We start from the raw sequence: 20,295 nt of genomic DNA, 5'->3' as shown, positions 1-20,295 counted from the left end.
TGTGTATCTTACTGATTATTATTCTTTGTACCTTTTTTGGATTTTGATGTGATTGGAAGAGTCCTTCCAATACTAAGTTACTGACTTAATATTTGGAGAACAATGTAAGTATATTTTTCTGACTCTTTTTTTTAACACTTTATGATTTTTTTGTATGTCAGTGAAAATTAAAATTTTAGTATGTCATACCCGTGAGTCCTGCCTATTATTTTTATTGTGATCATCCTTAGAAAAGCCTTCTTGACCCCGAGACTGCTTAGAGAATCACTGAGATTCTAGTGCATCTTAGCCTTTGAGCCACATTAATTAAGTTATTGTTATTATCATTACTATTATTATTTGAGACAGGGTCTCACTTTGTAGCTCTGGCTATCCTGGAACTCACTGTGTTGACTAGGCTGGCCCCAAACTCACAGAGTTCTTCCTGCCGCTGCCTCCCTAGGGCTAGGATTAAAAGTGCTTGATTTTATATTTTCATTCACAAGAACTTATTTTACCTTACTTAGTACCGTTAAGACTGACTGCCTCAGAGAAGCGGCAGGGAAATTGAGAGGCAGCTCCCGTTTATTTTGTGCAGGTGTTTATCAGCGGCACAAGGTCGGAGTGCAGGAAAGTGCTGCAGACCATCCTGAAGAACAGACGCCTCTGCTCTCTGCTCTCCCCGTTCTTCACCCCCAATGCTGCGCCGGCCGAGTTCATCCACCTGTACGAGAAAGTGGTGCAGTTCTTAAGCGAGGACAACAGTGACATGATTTTCATGCTGCTCACCAAGGTACTAATGATTACGCCTGGGAAAATGGGAAGCAACTGTTGTTTCCGTGCCAAGAGGCCCTTTCTACTCTGTGTGATCTCAGATTAGCCCGGCTTTACAGCCTCCCCATTGGCAGGACACCGGCTGTGCTGCACAGACAGTCCTACCTCAGAGTGTGACTCTCAGAGCACAGCATCCCAAGCTTATTTTGTTTTGTTCTTTTGAGACAGGATTTTTCTGTGTATGCTTGGCTGTCCTGGAACTCACTGTGTAGACCAGGCTGGCCTCGAACTCACAAAGATCCACCTGCCTCTGCCTCCTGAGTGCCCGGCCCAGGCTTTCTTTAAAAACTTAGTACAGTCATGAAATATTCCTCATGAAATACTCCTTGTGAAAGAGGAGTTTAATAACCCTTTTAAATGTATCTTGAGTTTGCTCCTGTGGTGTTTGATCTGTGAGTCATCACATGTCAGATTCATATTTGAATACATCTGGTCTAAATAAGCTTCCCTTGTCCTCATCTGAACAGAAGACTATCCGAGCAAGGCAATGATTTAAGCCCTCAAGAATGCCAGCACCTTCAAATATGCTTCTGTGACAATTATGAAGCAGTGGGTCCCTGGCGCTTTTTAGGGTGAAGAGACTGAGCCCAGTCTATAACAGGTTATTTTATGGTGTGGAATGTTGGAGGATTCCAGCAGTCTGAATTTTATAAGCTGAAGTAGGTAACAAATGCCAGTGAAAAGATGGCGGTTAAATAAGCTCCGTGAGGTGCTGCCTGGTTCTGACACTAGCACTGAAGGACAGCTCTGAAACTCTGATGAGGCCTCAGCGGGAACTTAGAGTAAGGCAGAAATGTATGGCATTTTCAGAAATAGAATGGAAGTGTAAACCTATAGTGAATGGTTAGTCGGTGAGTGGTTTTTGTTTTGGGTTTGTATTTTTGTGATGCTAGGTGTCAAACCTTGGGCTGTGAACATTCAAAGTGAGTGTTCTGCTTCTGATCATATCCTTAACCAATCCCAAGTAAGATTTCATACTTCTAAAGAAGGTTGTTGAGCTGAGGACATGCCATCAGCTCAGAGACTCGATGGAGGTGGTGGCGTCATGGTGTGCACTCGTGTGTGAATTTTAGTTTCTGTGTTCGTAGACAGCTGACTGCAAGATTGCCTTTGGATTTTAAGTTTGCACAGACTCTCTGCTTCATCTAATTTTCTAATGTAAATAAAAGTGCTTCTTGTTTCTGTTTCTTTTTTAGTTCGATGTTAAGCAATGGTTAAACACCACTAAACCTCCTCTGTCTGATCGTACCAGGCTTCTGGAGTCCATTCACTTGGCACTTACTGCCTGGGGCCTTGAACCAGATGAAGATATTTTGATGCCATTTAATCTTTTCTGTAAGCACTGGACTCACCTTCTACTCTACCAGTTCCCTGACCAGTACAGTGATGTTCTCAGGCTGCTGGTGCAAAGTAAGTGTCTCCATCTGGGTGTGATTGGTAAGCGCTCAGCGAGTGTCTGCTAGCCCACATCCACTCTGTAGATGCCACCTGAAAGGGTTAAGATGAGGCTAGAGATGGCTCAGCAGGTGACTTTCTTGCCACCCTCGCCTGATGACCACAGTTAGGTTCCTAGAAGCCATGGTGAAAGGAGGGAACCAACACCCCAAGATGGTCCACTAATTTCCATATAGAGTTCTATGTCATGTTAAATCTGCTCTCTCACTCATCTCACACACTCACACATTATACACACACACTCATCACACACACGCTCATCACACACATAATCATCACACACACACTCACATTATACGCACACTCTCTTACATATCACACACACAGTCATCACACACATGCTCATCACACACACTCTCTCACACATCACACACACTCACACATCACACACTCCTCACACATCACACACACTCACACATCACACACTCCTCACACATCACACACACACTCTCACACTAATATAATTTCTCGTCACAGTCGGAGGGTGGGGTCCAGTGGCATCTGTGGAGCTCACTCCCAGTTAAGTCGCTTTTTTGTCTTTTCTTTTGTCTTTTTCTACCATGTATTCCTACAGATTTGATTGAATTATTATCATCTTCATCATCATTTTATTTGTAAAGTACACATGTTGTTTGTTTCAGGTTGAAAGTGGTTTGGGAAAAACGCAGACATGTTGTCTCTGTCTCTTCTCTAGGCTCTGCAGAGCAGCTGCTGAGTCCTGAGTGCTGGAAAGCCACTTTGAGAGCCCTGAGATGCGATGCCCCAAGCAGCCAGCAGGGGGCAGCTTCAGCGGACAGCTCTGTGCTTCATAGTGCCTCAGAGGTTCTCTTGTCAGACAAGCAGGTATGAGCTTTTGGTCTCAGGCAGCTTTGTGTATTCTTTCCCATTTTCCTTGCTGTGCATTTTCAAACAATTGGAGCACATTTAAAAGCTGCATTTTTTGTTTTTGTTTTGGTGTGTGTGTGTGTGTGTGTGTGTGTGTGTGTGTGTATAAGAGCTCTATGTCGTCTTTGACCTTTGCCTGGACTACTTTTATGCTCCTGAATGGAGTTTCATTCCTGTCTGAACAGAAGGAAAGCCAGCATTCATTCCCCTGTACAAACCTTCCTCCCGCCAAGCACATCTGATTTATCCCTCTGTGGTGTGGCCCTCCGAGCCCTCAGTTTTCTCTGTGGTGGCTTCGCATAAGAACCTGAAGCTGGGTGTGGTCCACACCTGCACTAGCAGCACTTGGGACATCAAGCTGAAGCACTTGGAGTTTGAGACCAGCTTGACCCATCACCAAAACCAAGCAAAAAGAAAAAAAAAACCTCAAAAATAAAGAAAAAGGAAGAAAGTATTTGAAGTAAAGATTTCATTACTTTAGAATTTAAATCTACTATTTTTTCTGTCTTTTTGTAGTTCTGTCAAAAACCCTCTATTCCCGTCACAGTCTGTTGTAGTGCTGTGCTATAAAGGGCTTGAAGGCTCGGCTCGGTGGTGGGCGTCCGAGTTATCGTGAGGCCCCAGGTTTCCTCTACAGCCACAGAAAAGAAGAAAGGGGCTGGGGAAGATTCTGCACCAAAGTGGACGTTTAGTGAGCGGTGTTCGCCTGGTTGTCTCTTCTAGGTAATGGAGACCATCCAGTGGCTTTCTGACTTCTTTTATAAGCTTCGGCTATCCAAGCTGGACTTCAGAAGCTTTGGATTGTTCTCAAAATGGAGCCCTTATATGGCTGATGTGGAGACATTTCTGGGATACCTTGTGAAAAGGCTGATTGACTTAGAAATCTCCTCCTTGGCCCAAAACCCGACGGCCAGCAGCAAAGAAGGTAAAGTTGGTGGGAGCCAAGTGCCGTGCCTTCCATAGGAGGAATTCAGATAGGCACATTAAGAAATCGTCTCAGATGTCAAGGAGAGGGAACAGGAAAAGTGTACAGGTGTGAACCCATGTACTTGTCATATCTATATGATTTTACAGCGAGTATAGGATGCTTGCTGTAGCTTGTCTATGCTCCTCCTTGGTGGGGGTATGGTTCAAAGAGGTGTATTTCTCTAACTCCTTCTTTCTATCATTTACCTAGGCTAGGATAATGTTCAGAATGAAACATATATCTTGGAAAATGTACATTATAAAATTACTTATGACATTGTGCTATAATAAACAGTAAGCTCACTGCATCATAGCAATTGAAAGGGGAAGCCTGCGTTGTTGCACTAACCATACTGTGTCTGTGCCAGCAAAGGCTTTACAGGGAGGAACAGTAGACTTTGTGTGCACTTAGTATGAGCTGGAGCCAGTGAGCAGAGTGAGGTCTTTGTTTCTAACAACTGTACTGTTTCAGTGCTGAGGTCCCTGTACTCACAGATCGTCCAGCTCTTTAAGCCCTGGATCCTGGTTTTAGAGGACAGTGAAAAGTAAGTAGTTTTTCATGTACTCCGATTTCTTTGGAAACTTAAGTTCTAATGATACTTATTACAGGTCATGATGATTTCACAGATTCAATTTTTAATACAGAGGCATTTAAGTTGATAAAATATAAAAGTCAAGCCATTTTTTGTTTATATAATTATTCACCTGACCAATTAATTAGCGATGTTATCTTGATATTAATTTTGGAACAAAATGAACCACTAATTTCCAATTTTCTACAGTAAGGAAGTTGAATTTATTTGTATACTTAAGAATTTTTTTTCATAAAGTAGGCCTATAAATATGGATCTCAGCATTTTCTATTAACTCAGCTATTTTTAGAATTAAGTTGTATATCAAATTATTGGGTCAGGGATGCCCCCTTAATCATGTAACTCTGACGTTAAATGAAAACATTGTTTCATGAGCATCAGGATACAGGGTGACATAATCATACAAATGCTATGAATTGTTCTGTGGGTGGCTCTTCTGTAAAGCTGTGCAAATAAACTAGATGCGCCCAGTACTGGCCTTAGGAGGGAGGGGAGTCAGCGTTAAGGGTTGATGTCACAGGTGTCCTCACTTTCAGGAGTTCCCAGCTCTGCTTCAGGCTGCAGAGGCTGAGTTCTCTGACTTGCCAGCCCTAGACTCTTAACTCCGTCATGTGCGCTCTCATTCCTAAGCATGCGTTTCCTTCCTGTGAAGCAGCCAACAGCGACATTACCCCTGGCTAGAGAGTGATGCTGTGGTGGCCTCCAGCATCGTGCAGCTGTTCACTGACTGCGTTGACTCACTGCACGGCAGTCTTAAAGGTAGGGAGGTGTCATGTGGTGCCCTGTGGAGCCTTCCCTTCAGCCTCTCCATCACCCTTTCCTCCTGCTTTCCTAAGAAGCCAACAGGAGAATGGCCGCTGCCACAGTTACAGAATGTCTGTGTGGATGCTCTGAGGTGTGTAGTTACAGCCCATTTAGTATTGTCTGCTCTGCTTCTGAGAGTATTGTCTACTCTGGCTTCTGAGAGTATTGTCTACTCTGGCTTCTGAGAGTATTGTCTGCTCTGGCTTCTGAGAGTATTGTCTGCTCTGGCTTCTGAGAGTATTGTCTACTCTGGCTTCTGAGAGTATTGTCTGCTCTGGCTTCTGAGAGTATTGTCTGCTCTGGCTTCTGAGAGTATTGTCTGCTCTGGCTTCTGAGAGTATTGTCTACTCTGGCTTCTGAGAGTATTGTCTACTCTAGGCTTCTGAGAGTATTGTCTACTCTGGCTTCTGAGAGTATTGTCTACTCTGGCTTCTGAGAGTATTGTCTGCTCTGGCTTCTGAGGAGCTTTCATGCTGTTTTCCATTTCTGCAAACACCTATCCACATAAAATAAGAATAGATTAAAAAGCCAGTGTGAAGTTATACTTCATCGTGATTTTAATTTTTTTTCTACATTTAATTTGTGTGTGTGTGTGTGTGTGCGTGATTTCTGTGGAGGGTGAGGGTAGAGGGAAACTTGCGGAAATTGGTTCTCTCCTTCCTTCATATGGGTTCTGGGAGTCAAGCTCTGGTTGCCAGCCTCGGCAGCACGCACTTTTAGCTGTTTAGCAATCTCCCTGCCCTTATGGAATTTATTTTGCATTTCTGTGATATTTATTAATGCTGAGCATTTTTATGTTCTTGTTGGTCTTTTTTTTTGCGAAATGTTGAAATATTTATTTTGAGGAATTCTCTCAAAACGCTAAATGAAGACAGACGTGCAATGGAGTGGGATTGGGTACATGAGAGGGCAGCGGCTGTAGGTGTGCATTTGGGTTAAAAAGCCATTTAGAAGTTTTGGAGAAGAAAGCTAATCACCTTGAGAAGACAAGTCTGTGTTTTGTGTTAGCATTTCTTTTTCTTTACTATTCCTTTTTAAAGAAACCAAATGACCTGAACTGTATTTCCTTTTACAATTCTAGACAAGCTATTGCCAGGTGACGAAGGAGCCCTGCGGCTGCATCTGCTGCATTACTGTGAAGCATGCACAGCACCCAAGATGCCGGAGTTCATTCTCTACACTTTTCATAGTGCTTACCAGAAACTCGCGTGGAAGGACCTGCACCCTGACCAGAGGCTCATGGAGGCCTTCTTCAAGGTCCGGCCTTTGTTGGTGTCCCCTCCCCAGTGTGTCCCTTCTGTGTCACCCTCTGGTACATACTGTGGAAAGCAGCAGCTTGTGGGAGCCATGCGTTAGTGAGTGACTTGAACACATCTTTCAGACCAGTTTTAAAGCCCAGAGAAAGGCTGTTTCCAGCATGTTGGCCATTCTCTAGTTTAAGAGATAAGGCTGCGTGATTCCCTAGCTTACTGAGTCCTGGCTAGTGTTTATCTCTATAATCATTGTTATAATATTGGATAATATTGTTAGGCCTACTTGTGAATGTTGTTTGAAGGCAAAATGTGAATTAGTACTCAACTCCAAATTGATTTCAACGGTTATGCCAGTGAATAATTAGATTGTGGGAGATAAAGCCATCGTAACAAGCAGGGACACATCATAAACATGGAAGGACCTGGAGTAATCTTAAGGAAGACCAAGAAATGTGCGTGTGAACCTTTGCAACAGAAGCAATAGTTCCAAGAGCCCCGGGGCAGCTTCAGCAGCAGCTCATTAGTCACACTCCATTTGTGCTTCCTCCTCACCTAATGCCTGCATGTTTATTGCTACTGAGTCATTTCAGGGCTTTAATTGATAGACTTCTATATTCGTGATGATCACATCACTAAGACACAAATATTATTTATAACGATCACTAAGATGTACTGGGACTCTGGTGTTTTTGTTTTTGTTTTTTTGTTTTTTTTTTTTGTGAAGCCCTACCCAGTACTGCTCTGGAGCCGCTCTTCTGTAGTTGAGCTCCAAGGACGCTGATCCTGTTCAGCTGTTGAGGTGCAGGGCCTGAGTAGATTCTTAATCATCATTACGAACACATGAGAGAATGCTGGCTCTCTATAATGACCTTTAAGGCACATTTTCAGTGAGAGGGAAGCTGCAGAAGACTAATTAAACTGTGGAATAGTCTGCCAAGGAACGAAAGAGTCTGTCTTTAGGAGTTTGAAGGATTAGGTAGCCTTGACCTACCCAGAAGCTGAGAATCTCTTAAATTGCAATCCTGATGGAAAGGCTGGAGAACAGACTGTAAAAGGATGAAGAGTTGTCTTCCAGGAGGGAGCAGACACAAGTCACCACCAGAGTCCAGTCTTATCCTTATTTTATAAGTAGGGTGGGGCTTTTAATATTAATCTTTAAAAAATAATTTATGGCGCCTAAATTTGTTAAGATAAACAAATTAGAAACAGTGAAATGGGCTATAAAATACAGCTTTCAGGTTGATTATGTACTTATAGTGCACCCAAGGACACCTCTGAATAGAATTTAAATATTAGCTTGTAAAGACCAGTCATGTGGAGACGTTTAGAATACCGCATTACATTGGAAGTTCATATTAATGTTGTATGTCCCAGTGTGGTGGTTCTCCAAGTGTGGTCTCAGGAGCATCCTTATGAACATCAGAATTTGCTCATCCCTGCTCCAGCACATCCCGGGGAAGCCAGCACCTCTTGGGTGTGCCAGCAGTTGTTCTGATACACACTGAGGTTTGAGAACTCCTCACCAATAGAGCTTTCCTTGAGCTCCAGCTTACCTGAGGTCCTCCACTCCTGCAGCTCCAGGGGCTCAGTGACAGGGAGTTTCCATCTGCTTGGGACCAGGGAAGGGCACTTATCTCTTTAGAATCGTTAGAGTAGACAGGGAAGTACAAATAGGCAAGCTCAAGAATGCACGTAGCTACTTATATAAGGCACGATTATCAGCGAATATTTACAGTCTGGGGAAGAGTGACCTCTTAAAAACATGTATAATACATATACTATACTATACTGTTTTTTTTGTTCACTTCAGGTGGAGCGTGGAAGCCCCAAGAGCTGTTTCTTGTTTTTGGGGTCTGTACTCTGCAGAGTCAACTGGGTCAGTGTGCTCTCCGATGCCTGGAATCCCAGTCCCCTTCCCGAAACCCAGAGCATGGTTGTCTGTCTGCTTTTCATGATGATTTTGCTGGCAAAGGAAGCTCAGTTGGTCGATCAAACAGTAAGTGTGGGGAGCTGTGATCAGCTGTGGCCTTTTAGTGCATTGTTTTCTCCTGATGATGTTTTCCTTACAGACATCAGTATGAGTAGATGCTCAGCATCTGAGCTGTGCCTTCAGCTACCTGCTTACTTTACTGGACAGCCCTTAGTCTAGCTCTAAATAATCCAGAGAACCCTGCTGAACCAGGATAATTTATTTTGTTAATTCTTAGTTCAGTGTGCTTCTTGAAGTCCATGTTGCTGTGTACACCCAAGTCCATCTGAAGTCTTGCAGATCTTACTGCACTTTTGCCATGACTCCACTTGATGCTAACCTGAGTGTGTACCTCCTTGGTTCCCTAACTTTTCTGTTCTTACCATAAGCTGTCTTCCCACAGATAACTAGAGACATATATTTATTTCTGGGAAATGAACATAAAGCAGCCTGCCTTCCCTTTTTAGGATTCACCTTTACTAAGCCTTCTTGGACAGACAAGCTCACTCTCGTGGCATCTTGTGGACCTTGTGTCATACCAGAGCGTGCTGGCTTATTTCAGCAGTCATTACCCACCGTCCGTCATCCTGGCCCAAGACTGTTCTGCTGAACGCGTTGTGAAGCTCTTAAAAGTGTCTGCAGGACTCTCTGTTCCTGCTGAGGGCCAGAAGCATCTCGTAAGTTGAGTGAGTGGTTTAAAAATTGGCATGTTCTTTGGACCAGAGGTCGAACACGTGCTAGTAAGGCTAGCCATGAATCTCCTGACTTGCTCTGCAGGGAAAGCTGGGTGTGGCCACCGTGTGCTCAAGGCCTCCTGGGTCCTTTCGTTTGACTTTCCCCATTTACTTGCTATGCCTTAGGTAGACTGGAGATCAGTGGGTGGGCTTTAAAATCGAATGTCTTAGTCCAAGAGAGGCAGAGAGTGCTGAGTGTAAGCTGGAGGTTTGAGTTAGAGTAAATGTGAACATTTTTGACAAGTAAATCACTGTTTAGTTAAAGGCATTGTTAATACAGTTTTGTGGCACGGGGCATTCTCGTCTCTATGCCATCACTGTTTTGTGTAGCTGCAGACACATTTCCTGGGCCTGCTAGATGAGGTCTTTTGTGGCTTCCCAATCTATCCTCTTCCGTTGACAGAAGTTTCCTGTCTCGGAGCCACTTGGTCCCAAATACCTGGCAGTCACTTTCCAAATTACCACATAGAGGCTTAATATTACTTATAAATGTTCAACCACACACTTATTAACTAGCTCTTACATTTAAAGTTAACCCATATTCCTTACTTAACACTTTGCCACATGGCAGTACCTTTTCTTAGTACAGCATGCCCATCTTGCTCTCTCTGCTTCTGGCCAGCATCTCCTGACTCCACCCTTTTCCTTCCCATCATGCTTAGTGTGTTTGCCTGCCTATACTACCTGCCTGGCTACTGGCCAATCAGTGTTTTATTAAAACCAAATTTGAGTGACAAATGGTCAGTGCTGTGCTGTGCTCCCCAGGAGAACTGAGCCAAGTGGTCAGTGCCATGCTCCCCAGGAGTACTGAGCTAACATTTCTCGCTCAGTTCATTTGACTGACAGGATTCTGTCTCTCTCTCTCATCAGGACATAGTTCCAAAGTGCCAAGCCTTCACTCGTCAGATGGTTCAGTTTCTCAGTACCCTGGAACAAGGTGGAAAAGTCACCTTCCCAGTCCTGGAGCAGGAAATAGCTAAGCTCTTAGATGACGTCATTGTCTTTAACCCACCTGGTAAGTGACCAGTGGAAGCCACGTACTCGTGCGGGCTTTGTGAGCTGAGGAGGATGGTCAAGACCAGGACTCCTGATCCAGACAGTCAGGGCCCCTGGGACAAGTAGCAGTGTTACAGTTTGAGGAGAGGTTGACCCTGGCAGATGAGGATGTGAAATGACCTGTACTGAGGTTCAAGCTGGATAAGACATTAAGTGATGATCTGGAGGAAGCAACTTTATAGGAGGTCAGCTCCTAAGTAGAAGTTCAGAGTCTCCTGATGGCTTGTCAAGACATTTCTGTGGAGGGATTTATTGCTAGCAGGTCAGTGGACAGACATCCTGCCAATAACTTCTACTGAAAACAACCAAGAATGCTCAATAAAATGCAAAAACCAAAAATTATAATTATTGGTAGAATGGTAAAAAGATAAGGAATTTTGAGGTTAGAAGTAGAGTATAGTGACTGGAGAGATGGCTCAGGGATTAAGAGCACTGGCTGCTCTTCCAGAGGGCCTGAGTTCATTCCCAGCAACCACATGGTGGCTCACAACCATCCCTAATGAGACCTGGTGCCCTCTTCTGGCCTACAGTGCAGGCATACATGCAGGTAGAAACACTGTATCCATAAAAAATAAATAAATCTTAAAAAAAAAAAAGAAATAGAGTGTAAGAGAAAACTTATGAAGGTAGACAGAATACTCAAACTAATTTTTCCCTGGCCCTTCATAGGTCTAGAGGGAGCTGATAATGCCCAGGGCCTCCCTGAGATGGGGGCCTAAAGGAGAGCCTGTGTTTTAGGCACAGGCGAGCTCCTGTGTGAGGAGAGCAGAAACAGCTGCCTAATGTGGCTTGGTGTTTGGTCAGATATCTGTGGTCCACTAAAATGGTTGAGTACAAGCAGATCCTCTTGTTGTTGAAGAAGTCATGTGAGATAATACAAAGTAAGAAAACCGAAAGGAATAACAGAATCATAAGCAGAGTAGGAGCTCAGGTTGGTCATGGCTGACTGTGAAGTCAAGGAATATTAGCACCCTGGGAAGAGTGTGTAGCAAGAACTGGAAGAGGCATTAGAGCCGAGCCTGGTTTGTAGGAATCAGCCATGGCTTTGCTACTGAGAAGAAGGGCAAAGACAGGCTGATTCCGTAAGGAGGTTCATCATAAATCAAAACTGCTGCTACTGTTCATTTGAAACTGAGATGAGTCGCCGTGGCAATGCCTGTGTTGTTCGGGGTTTACCAGTGGGACTCCTTTGGCCAACAACTGAAGATGTAACTCATTCCTGACACTGAAGGCTTTACTTGGTAGCATGTCTAGTTGGAGCATTGTCTTTCCTGTGATGTGGTGACTCCATTTAGATTACCTGCATATATGCATGTATCTTAGGAAGCTTCTACAGTAGCAGATTTCCATATGGGTTTTCATAAGGCCTTTCATGTTACTTGTCTCTCTCCATATTTCCTCCTTTATTCTGCTCTCACATCCCCCTCCTTATTTAGTAGTCCTGGTGTAGTTTCCCTTTGTCTCTCCATAACATTATTTTCTATCTCCCTTCCCTGGAAGATCCCATCGCCTCTTGGTTTCTTACTGAGTGCCTGACCTCTGTGGTTACTTAGATTATAGAACACTTACTGGAGGTTTAGAAGCTAACATCCACATATTAGAAAAAACAGGCAACATTTGTCTTTGGAGTCTGGGTTACTTCAGGATGATTATTTCTAGCTCAGTCCTCCAAATTTCATTATTTTATTGAATATATTACATTGTGTGAGTATAACACATTTTAATTATCCATTTATCAGTTTATAAAAACCTAGGCTATTTCTAATTTCTGGCTATTGTGGATAGAAAGGCAATGAACATGAGTAAATAATTCTTTAATAAGCTGTAGAGTCCGTTGGGTATATACCCAAAAGTGTTATTGCTGGATCTTGAAGTAAATATTTCCCAGCTTCCTGAGGAACCTCCATCCTGATTTGCAGAGTGGCACACTTTGCACTCCCACCAGCAATGCGTAAGTGTTCCCTCTCTCCATGCCCCAGGCAGCATGTGTTGTCATTTGTTTTATTGATCGTGGTCAGCCTGACTGGGGTTAGATGAAGTCTCAGTTGTTTAATCTGCATTTCCCTGATTTCTAAGGATGTTGAATATTTAAGTGTTTTTCAGTCATTTGTGTTTCATCTTTTGAGAACTCTCTGTTTAGTTCTATACCCCATTTTTAAATTTTATTGTTTTCTTGATGTTCAGTTTTTTACTTCTTGCTAACCATCTATCAAATGTCGTTGAGTATCTCTGGATTCAAAGTTCCCATTGAAAAATCAGATGTTTTCTAATATTTCTTCCTTTATTATGTGATCTGGTTGTTCTTCCTTTGCAGATTTAAATATGCCTTCTTTTTTCTGTACATTTAGTGTTCTGGTTATGATGTGTCATGGGAATTCCTTTTCTGGTTCTACTTGGTGTTCTGAATGCTTCTTGTACCTTGATAGCTAATTTCTTTAGGTTGAGGAAATTTGGTTCTACAGTTTTGATAACTATATTTTCTCTGCCTTTGACTTGAGTTTCTTTTTCCTTTATAGCTATTATTTGTAGGTTTGGTATTTTCATAGTGTCTTGATATTTTTAGATTTAACATTTTCTTTGACTAAGCTATCCATTTCTTCGACCTTGTTGTCTTCAAGCCCTGAAATTCCCTCTTCTATATCTTTTAACTTGGTGAGGCTTACCTCCGAGCTTTTTGTTTGATATCCCTCCCAAGTTTTCATTTCCAGTTTTATTGTATTTTGGGTTTTCTTTAGTTATTCAGTTTATGCTTTTATGTCTTGAATTGTTTTCATTATTTCATTCAACTGTTTGTGTTTTCAGTCTTTATTAAGGCATTTATTCATATCCTCTTTACGGTCCTTGAACATAGAGAATGACTATTTTGAAGTTCTCGCCTTAGGCTTCTACTAAATTGCTTGTCTCGGGATCAGTTGCGATAGGGTTTGGCTTCTAGAGGATGGGTATTGTCTTGTCTGTTCATGTTTGTATTTCTCTGATCTAGGCTTCTGAAATTAAGATGCTAGGTGTGTTTGTTGGCATGGCTGTCTAGTCTGCTTCTGGCTGGGTGGGTATCCCGTTGTTTATTATCGCCCACTCTGGATTCCAGCCACCTGAGTGACTGTGAGGTCCCCGTAGAGAGTGTTTCTGTGGGTTGGTGGACATCACGATGTATGGAGATGGACTAGAAGAGAAGGCTGAAAGGGGAAGCAGGAAAGAGCTGGAGGGACCAGGGTCTGCACCAGGTGGTAGAATCCCCAGGAAATGGAGGTGAGGTGGGAGGAGGGGGCTCCTAGTTACAGACTCGGCAGGACTAAGAGTGAGTCTGGAGAGACAGCAGTGGAGTATGGGAAGGATAATAAAGATAGCTTACTTGAGTCCCAGCCCAGTGTAACCACTGGGCTTCAGGTGTCACTCAGGAATGGAGACAAGCTGAAAGGAAAGGCTGAGAGGGGCTGTGGGAGTTAAAGTGTTAGTCTCTCAAATACTTTATTCAGGGAACTTGAGGAAATTCCTATTTCCTGTTCATAAAATCCAGTTGTCATCAGATCCTTTCTGCCTAGTCAGACATCAGGAGTGTGACGACCCTGGAGAACAGATAAGAACTGTTCTTCTTATGACCTCTTTCCTGTCCCTGTCCTCATGGTCTGAGTGCATATCTGTCTTTGCCTTTAGACATGGACAGCCAGGCCCGCCACATGGCCCTCAGCAGCCTCTTTACAGAAGTCCTAATGATGATGAACAATGCAACTATTCCAACAGCGGAGTTCCTCGGTGCCAGCATCCGGACCTGGATTGGCCAAAAGGTCCATGGGTTGGTAGTGCTGCCCCTTTTAACAGCAGCCTGCCAAAGCCTGGCATCGGTCCGCCACATGGCAGAAATTACAGAAGCCTGCATCACTGCCTACTTCAAGGAAGGTAAGAGACACCATCTTCTGTTCTCATTGGAGTGACCTTTTCCAGGAAGAAGAAAGCCTGTCTTCCCAAAGTGGCATTATTCTAATTCTCTCTGTCAGAAATTTTCATATCACACACACATACACATATGTATGTATATGATAGAAGTAAATTTTTTTCCATAAAGAGCTAGTCAACATCAGAACATGTGGCCCATGTCTTTTGGGTTCAATCTTATGTTTCAAGAGAGAAAAAAATGCTAATTTGTTTTTTACATTGCTTTAAAATGTCAGACCAACCATGTTATGATAGCAAAGTCAGTTTTCAAAACAAATGCTGTAAACCAGAACTTATTAATAATGTGGTAATTTCTTTTTTACCATGTTTGGTGAGAGGAGTTTTCATAAAGATCTTTTTATTTCTTCTTGCCTTGCTTCTTATGATGTATTTATTTTTATTTTCTGTATATGGGTGTTTTGCCTGCATGTCTTTATGTGTAGCACATCTGTGTCAAATGCCACATAGGCCAGAAGAGGGTGTGAATCACTTGGAGCTGGAATTACTGAAAGTTGTGAGCAACCATGTGTGTGCTAGGTATTGTACTCTGGGTCAGTGCTCTTAACTGCTGAGTCACCTTCCCAGCCTTCTTGTCCCACTTTTAAAACTATTCTATAAGAATCACTTTTTCCTGTTCCTCATCCTTTTATTGTTCTTACTCTTCCACCAAACTCTGGAGATGGTGATTAAGGACTGCTTAGAATGGCTCTTCTCAACTGTGATATTCAGATATGAAATATTACTATAAATAACAAGAAAGGAAGAAGATCAGAGTGAGGTTCCAGGGTATGCCCATACCTGCCACCTGCCCTGGCTGCTGTGGAGGTACTTTGTACCTCACCGTGCACCTGCCTTCACTCCTCCCAAAGGGTTGAGAGCCTTCAGGACAACACTCAGGACTCAAATTTGTTTGTGTTACTAACATCAAAATGGTTAATGAGCTGTACTTTAGTGAGTAAAAATGCTTATGAGAGATTTATTTTCTTAGAAAAGCCTGGGTTGACTAAAGTTAAAACTCTTTGGTACCTGAAGATGCTAATCATCATCACATAACGAGAAAGGAAGTTTTGAGACACACAGTCCTGAGTTCTAATTTCTGTGAACCTCTCCTACTTAAGTAGCAGCCGGTGGAGGCTTTCCAATCTGAGCATCGGGGCATCTCTCGCTTTTCTGGATTCTAGGCCACTCTGAGAAATGATGGCTAAAGTGAAAACAGTCGTTAGAATCCTTTCCTTTTTCCATAATATTTTTATTGATTATTTGGGAATTTCACATCATGAACCCAGAGCACACTCACTTCCCAGTCCTCCCAGGTCTGCCCCCGCCCCCAACCTTGAGACCCCTCCCCACCAAAAGAAGGAGAAAAAGAGCCAGTCTAATTTGTGCTGCCCATATAAGCACTGGAACGCGGTCAAACTCCCAGTTGCCAGCCCCTTAAGGAGACCTGCGTCCTTTCCCACCCGCACCCCAGCCAGAAGCCATCAGGTCAGCATCCTCCTCACAACTGTTGAGAGTTCTCTTCAATGGCTTTCTGTTTAGACTGTTTCGTTTTGGGAGTGGGTGAACTGGGGGGAGGGGTTATCATAGATGCCTTCTGTGTCCCTCTTTCTCAACTGTGAGTCTGCAGTCGTTGATGCCACTTCAAAAGAAGCTTCCTTGCCCTTTACAGTTAACAGGAGCATGGATCGTATGGATCATGGACTTCTACATGGCTTCTGGTGACAGCACGGACCACAGGCATCCACATGGTCTCTGGCATCAACACAGCACATGCTTATGTACATGAGCATATACTGATATTTCCTCTTGGTGTTTTTTCCTAGGCTCCCTCAATCAAAATTTAGGATGGGGCCCCATTCTGGTGTCCCTTCAAGTCCCCGAACTCACCATAGAAGAGTTTCTGCAGGAGTGTTTAGCCCTCGGCAGTTGCTTGACTCTCTACGTCTACCTGCTTCAGTGTTTAAACAGTGAGCAGACTCTGAGGAACGAGATGAAGGTGCTCCTCATCCTAAACAAGTGGCTGGAACAGGTGTACCCAAGGTATGCTTGCCTGCTGCCATACTTGGGATCCCAGTTTACATAAGCGTTAATTCAAGAACCAGAACCCAGGGATGCATAAAAGTGAAGCAAGCTTTCAGGGGAGTACACATGCTTGGGGGACTGCAGCGCACTGCGCCCCCATCTCTGCTCTTTCTGCTACAATACAGTTTGCCAGCTTTGGGCAAGGGGCTGGAGGTTGAAACACACAAACACACACAGAGACAGACAGACAAACGGACGTCTAATCGCTGGTAAAAAGCCGTTTCTTTAATAGCGCCATGGAGGTTTAAATACCCAGCAGTCAAGTGGGCCAGCAGGTGAAAACCCCATCCTCTGATCTTCAAGGCACAGCTTTTAGTAACTCCAGTCAGAAGGCTCTAGCAGGGAAGAGCAGCTGGAGGCCAGGACTCCAATTGGTCCCAACAGGGGACTCTTAGTCTCTTAGTTGCTGAGCTAATATTCTGAGCAGATTTATTTTTTTTCCTTTAAATCTCCTCACACAATATTTGAGGAACCAACTTTGTTATAAATGAGGATCAAGTGACAGAGGATGTAGCCCAGTGCCTGGCACGCAAATGTTCAGTCAGTGGTAGCTGTGTCAGCCCCATTGCTAGTAACCAGGCGTCTGTACTGGCCTGACTTTGGGGTTCACACCTCAGCATAGCCACTAAGAGTGCCCTGTGCACAATCACTGCGTTCCCTTTTAAAAGGGCCCTTCCCACCTCCCATCCCTCTTTCTTTCTCTTTGTTTCCATCTGTCTCTCCCTCTCCTCTTTCCTCCTCTCCTCTCCTCCTGTCCCCAAAGGCCTGTCTCCCCTCTTCCCCCTTTTCCCATTTACTTCCCCCAATAAAAAACCCCTCCACCTGAGCGCTGTTGCATGTTGTGTTTCTCTTGCGCACTGCTTTTTCTATAAATTACAACACCCATTACTTTATCAACATTTTGCTAACACTTTAACCTTGGTTTTATTTTCTTCAATTTTAATTTCTTCAGTTTTGTTTTCGTTTACTTGTGTGTGTATGTGTAGTTGTGGGTTCCTGGAGATTAAACTCAGGGCCATCTTGCTGGCCCTGGCATATGACTTTAGAGTAATGTATTTCTCCCTCCTGTAAAACTCAAATGTGAGTTTCTGTTAGACATGAGTGGGAAAAGTCCTTACATTTCTTTCGCTCTGGCTCCTCCCCCAGCTCCGCACAGGAAGAAGCAAAGCTGTTCCTGTGGTGGCATCAGGTCCTGCAGCTGTCGCTGGCTCAGGTGGAGCAGAATGAGTCAGTCCTGACAGAGTCCGTCATCCGGATCTTGCTCATGCTGCAGAGCAGGCAGAGCCTCCTGGCCGAGGAGAGGCTCAGCTCTGGGATTCTGGGGGCTATCGGCTTGGGCCGGAAGTCGCCCCTGTCCAACAGGTGAGGAAGCCTACACTGTCCGCCTTGGTGGGCCTCAGCTGCCCCCGGCAGAGGTGTGACGCTGGAATAGGCTTTTGACTTAGGGCACATAGGTTTCTGAGAGATGAAGGCAAAAGGCTAGAGACTGTTTACATCTTTATATTCTAAAAAGCATGTTGATTTGTTCTTGGTTTACAACTTTGTTTTAAAGGTCAAATCCTACCTTTGGTTCATGCTGATTTCATTTTGGTTTTGAGCCAATGATGATGAATTAAAATATCTCAGTCCTTTGTTTCATTCTGGTTACTTGGTCCCCCTCCTTTGAGTTTGGGGGGGAATCAAGGCCTGTTAGGGACTCAGTGTAGAACTGTCATGACATCATGGTGGGCTTGGTTCAGTTAGTAAGAGGTGATGAAAGACAAGTCTGGGTTTTGTGGCTTAGAATCTCAAGGCAGGGAAGAGTTTGCTGGTGGTCCTCCATTCTGAGCCAAGGTGCTGTCTTCCTTATGGTTTCTCTGCCCTTCCCTATGTATAGCTGAAAGATATTCACAATGTGATAGCCATCACTAGTTCTAGAATATCCCTCAAGTGAGCTCTGTAGTCACCAGTCACCCCCGTTCCTTCTCCCCCATCACTGACAACTGTGGATTGACTTCTTCTTAGGGCATTTCTAAACATGGGATTGTATAGTATGTGGCCTTCAGTATCTGGAAACGCTTTCCCGAGGTCATCCGTGTTGTAGCGTGTGTCAGCAGTTCTTGCTTATTTTTGTTAATGTTCTTGTGGTACTGAGGACTGAACTGTGCATTCTTGGCAAGTGTCCCACAACTGAGCCACATCCCTTTATTCCTTTGCGTGGCTGAGTGGCACACCCCTGGGTGCGGATCTGCCACATTGTCCATTTAGAAGCTGCTGGACATTTGGGTTGCTTCAGTCTTTGCTGCTGTGGACTAATGCCGCTGTGAACATTCACACATGCATTTTTGGCTATGTCTGTCTTTGGTTCTCTTGTGTGCATACCTAGGAGTGGAATTGCTGGGTGATGTGACAACTGTTTTACTTACTAAGACGGTACACATGTCTCTCTGTAGCAGCCCCATGGTGTACCATGTCTGACTGTCCAGCTATTCTGTCTTTCTTTAAAAATATTTATTTATTTTGTATACAATATTCTGTCTGTGTGTATGTCTGCAGGCCAGAAGAGGGCACCAGACCTCATTATAGATGGTTGTGAGCCACCATGTGGTTGCTGGGAATTGAGCTCAGGACCTTTGGAAGAGCAGGCAATGCTCTTAACTGCTGAGCCATCTCTCCAGCCCCCAGCTATTCTGTCTTTTCCAACACTTTCATTCTTTTTCTTTTTTTTGGTTTTTCGAGACAGGGTTTCTCTGTAGCTTTGGAGCCCGTCCTGGAACTCCCTTGGTAGACCAGGCTGGCCTCGAACTCACAGAGATCCGCCTGTCTCTGCCTCCCAAGTGCTGGGATTACAGGCGTGCGCCACCACCGCCCGGCTAACACTTTAATTCTTGAATCTGAGTGGACACACACTACTTGGGTAACCAAGGAAGGAAACATTAAGTAGGGTTTCCCTGAAGAGCTTAACTACAGAAGGGATCTGGAAATGGAGCTATCTTGTTTCCTTTTAAAATGGGAAATTTGGTTTGTATGTGAAACTGTTCACTTTAATGGTCACTCACTTCTGACCTGTTGTTAACACTCAAGGTTCCGTGTGGTTGCCCGAGGTATGGCCGCCTTCCTGTCAGTTCAGGTGCCTGCGGAAGACCAGATTCGTCTGAAGCCTAGCTCTGAATTACACCTGACTCCAAAAGCTCAGCAGGTCAGTGACAGCAACCTCAAGGCTGGAGTTTAAGAAGGGTGGCAGCAGTTCTCACGTGTGCCCCCCAGGCCTGAAGCTCCACAGTCGCCCAGAGCCAGCTCCCTGGGTAGGCTTGTCTCAGATCCTGAACTGATTTTTTCTAGGTACCAGACTAGAGCAATGAAGAGACAAGGCCAGGTCAAGCTGGTCTAGGGTTGAATTTGGTTCTGGAGAGCATGGTAAGTGTGCTTCCTGCTACCAGGGCTGGCACTGCACAGAAAATGGCTCACTTGACTTAAGTGACAGTTGGCTGAGCTTTCCCTGGAACCAAAGCAGTGGTTCCTGTTCCATGAGGCCTAAGAGTGACCAGGTAGCAGGCAGGTGCTTGAATAAGCAGCAGAAGGGTAGCTATTAGAAGTTAAGTGTGCACCGAACACGTGGATAGCTATATGTCCTGGGTCTGGTTCCTGGGACTTGTTTTCACCTTACCATCTGGCAATTGGGTATGGAGCCAGCTTGAAATAGTGAAATAGTGGTTGCCGTCCTTGAGTGCTTGCTTCTGTAGCAGAGAGTGGTGGCAATTCTGATCTCGTAG

General features: G+C 44.2%; 1 protein-coding gene across 3 annotated transcripts in view; it reads left to right on the top strand.

The window, feature by feature from the left end:
• Epg5 (ectopic P-granules 5 autophagy tethering factor) overlaps window positions 1-20,295 on the top strand; it is an 88,484-nt gene that overhangs the window by 64,744 nt on the left and 3,445 nt on the right. For 2 of the 3 annotated variants that reach the window (XM_075968209.1, XM_075968212.1), the window contains 14 exons: window positions 578-772; window positions 2,010-2,223; window positions 2,963-3,111; window positions 3,877-4,078; window positions 4,592-4,664; window positions 5,365-5,471; window positions 6,598-6,773; window positions 8,580-8,765; window positions 9,206-9,415; window positions 10,343-10,487; window positions 14,183-14,425; window positions 16,285-16,501; window positions 17,690-17,905; window positions 19,607-19,721. In XM_075968209.1, coding sequence (XP_075824324.1) covers window positions 578-772; window positions 2,010-2,223; window positions 2,963-3,111; window positions 3,877-4,078; window positions 4,592-4,664; window positions 5,365-5,471; window positions 6,598-6,773; window positions 8,580-8,765; window positions 9,206-9,415; window positions 10,343-10,487; window positions 14,183-14,425; window positions 16,285-16,501; window positions 17,690-17,905; window positions 19,607-19,721 — 2,448 coding nt within the window. The remainder of the gene's footprint in view (window positions 1-577; window positions 773-2,009; window positions 2,224-2,962; window positions 3,112-3,876; window positions 4,079-4,591; window positions 4,665-5,364; window positions 5,472-6,597; window positions 6,774-8,579; window positions 8,766-9,205; window positions 9,416-10,342; window positions 10,488-14,182; window positions 14,426-16,284; window positions 16,502-17,689; window positions 17,906-19,606; window positions 19,722-20,295) is intronic. The other variant, XM_075968211.1, reaches the window with a different exon arrangement.

Source organism: Microtus pennsylvanicus, chromosome 4 (genome assembly GCF_037038515.1).
Source record: "Microtus pennsylvanicus isolate mMicPen1 chromosome 4, mMicPen1.hap1, whole genome shotgun sequence".
Taxonomy (NCBI): Eukaryota; Metazoa; Chordata; class Mammalia; order Rodentia; family Cricetidae; genus Microtus; species Microtus pennsylvanicus.
Note: the sequence above shows the minus strand (reverse complement) of the source record. Positions and strands in the feature narration are given on the sequence as shown.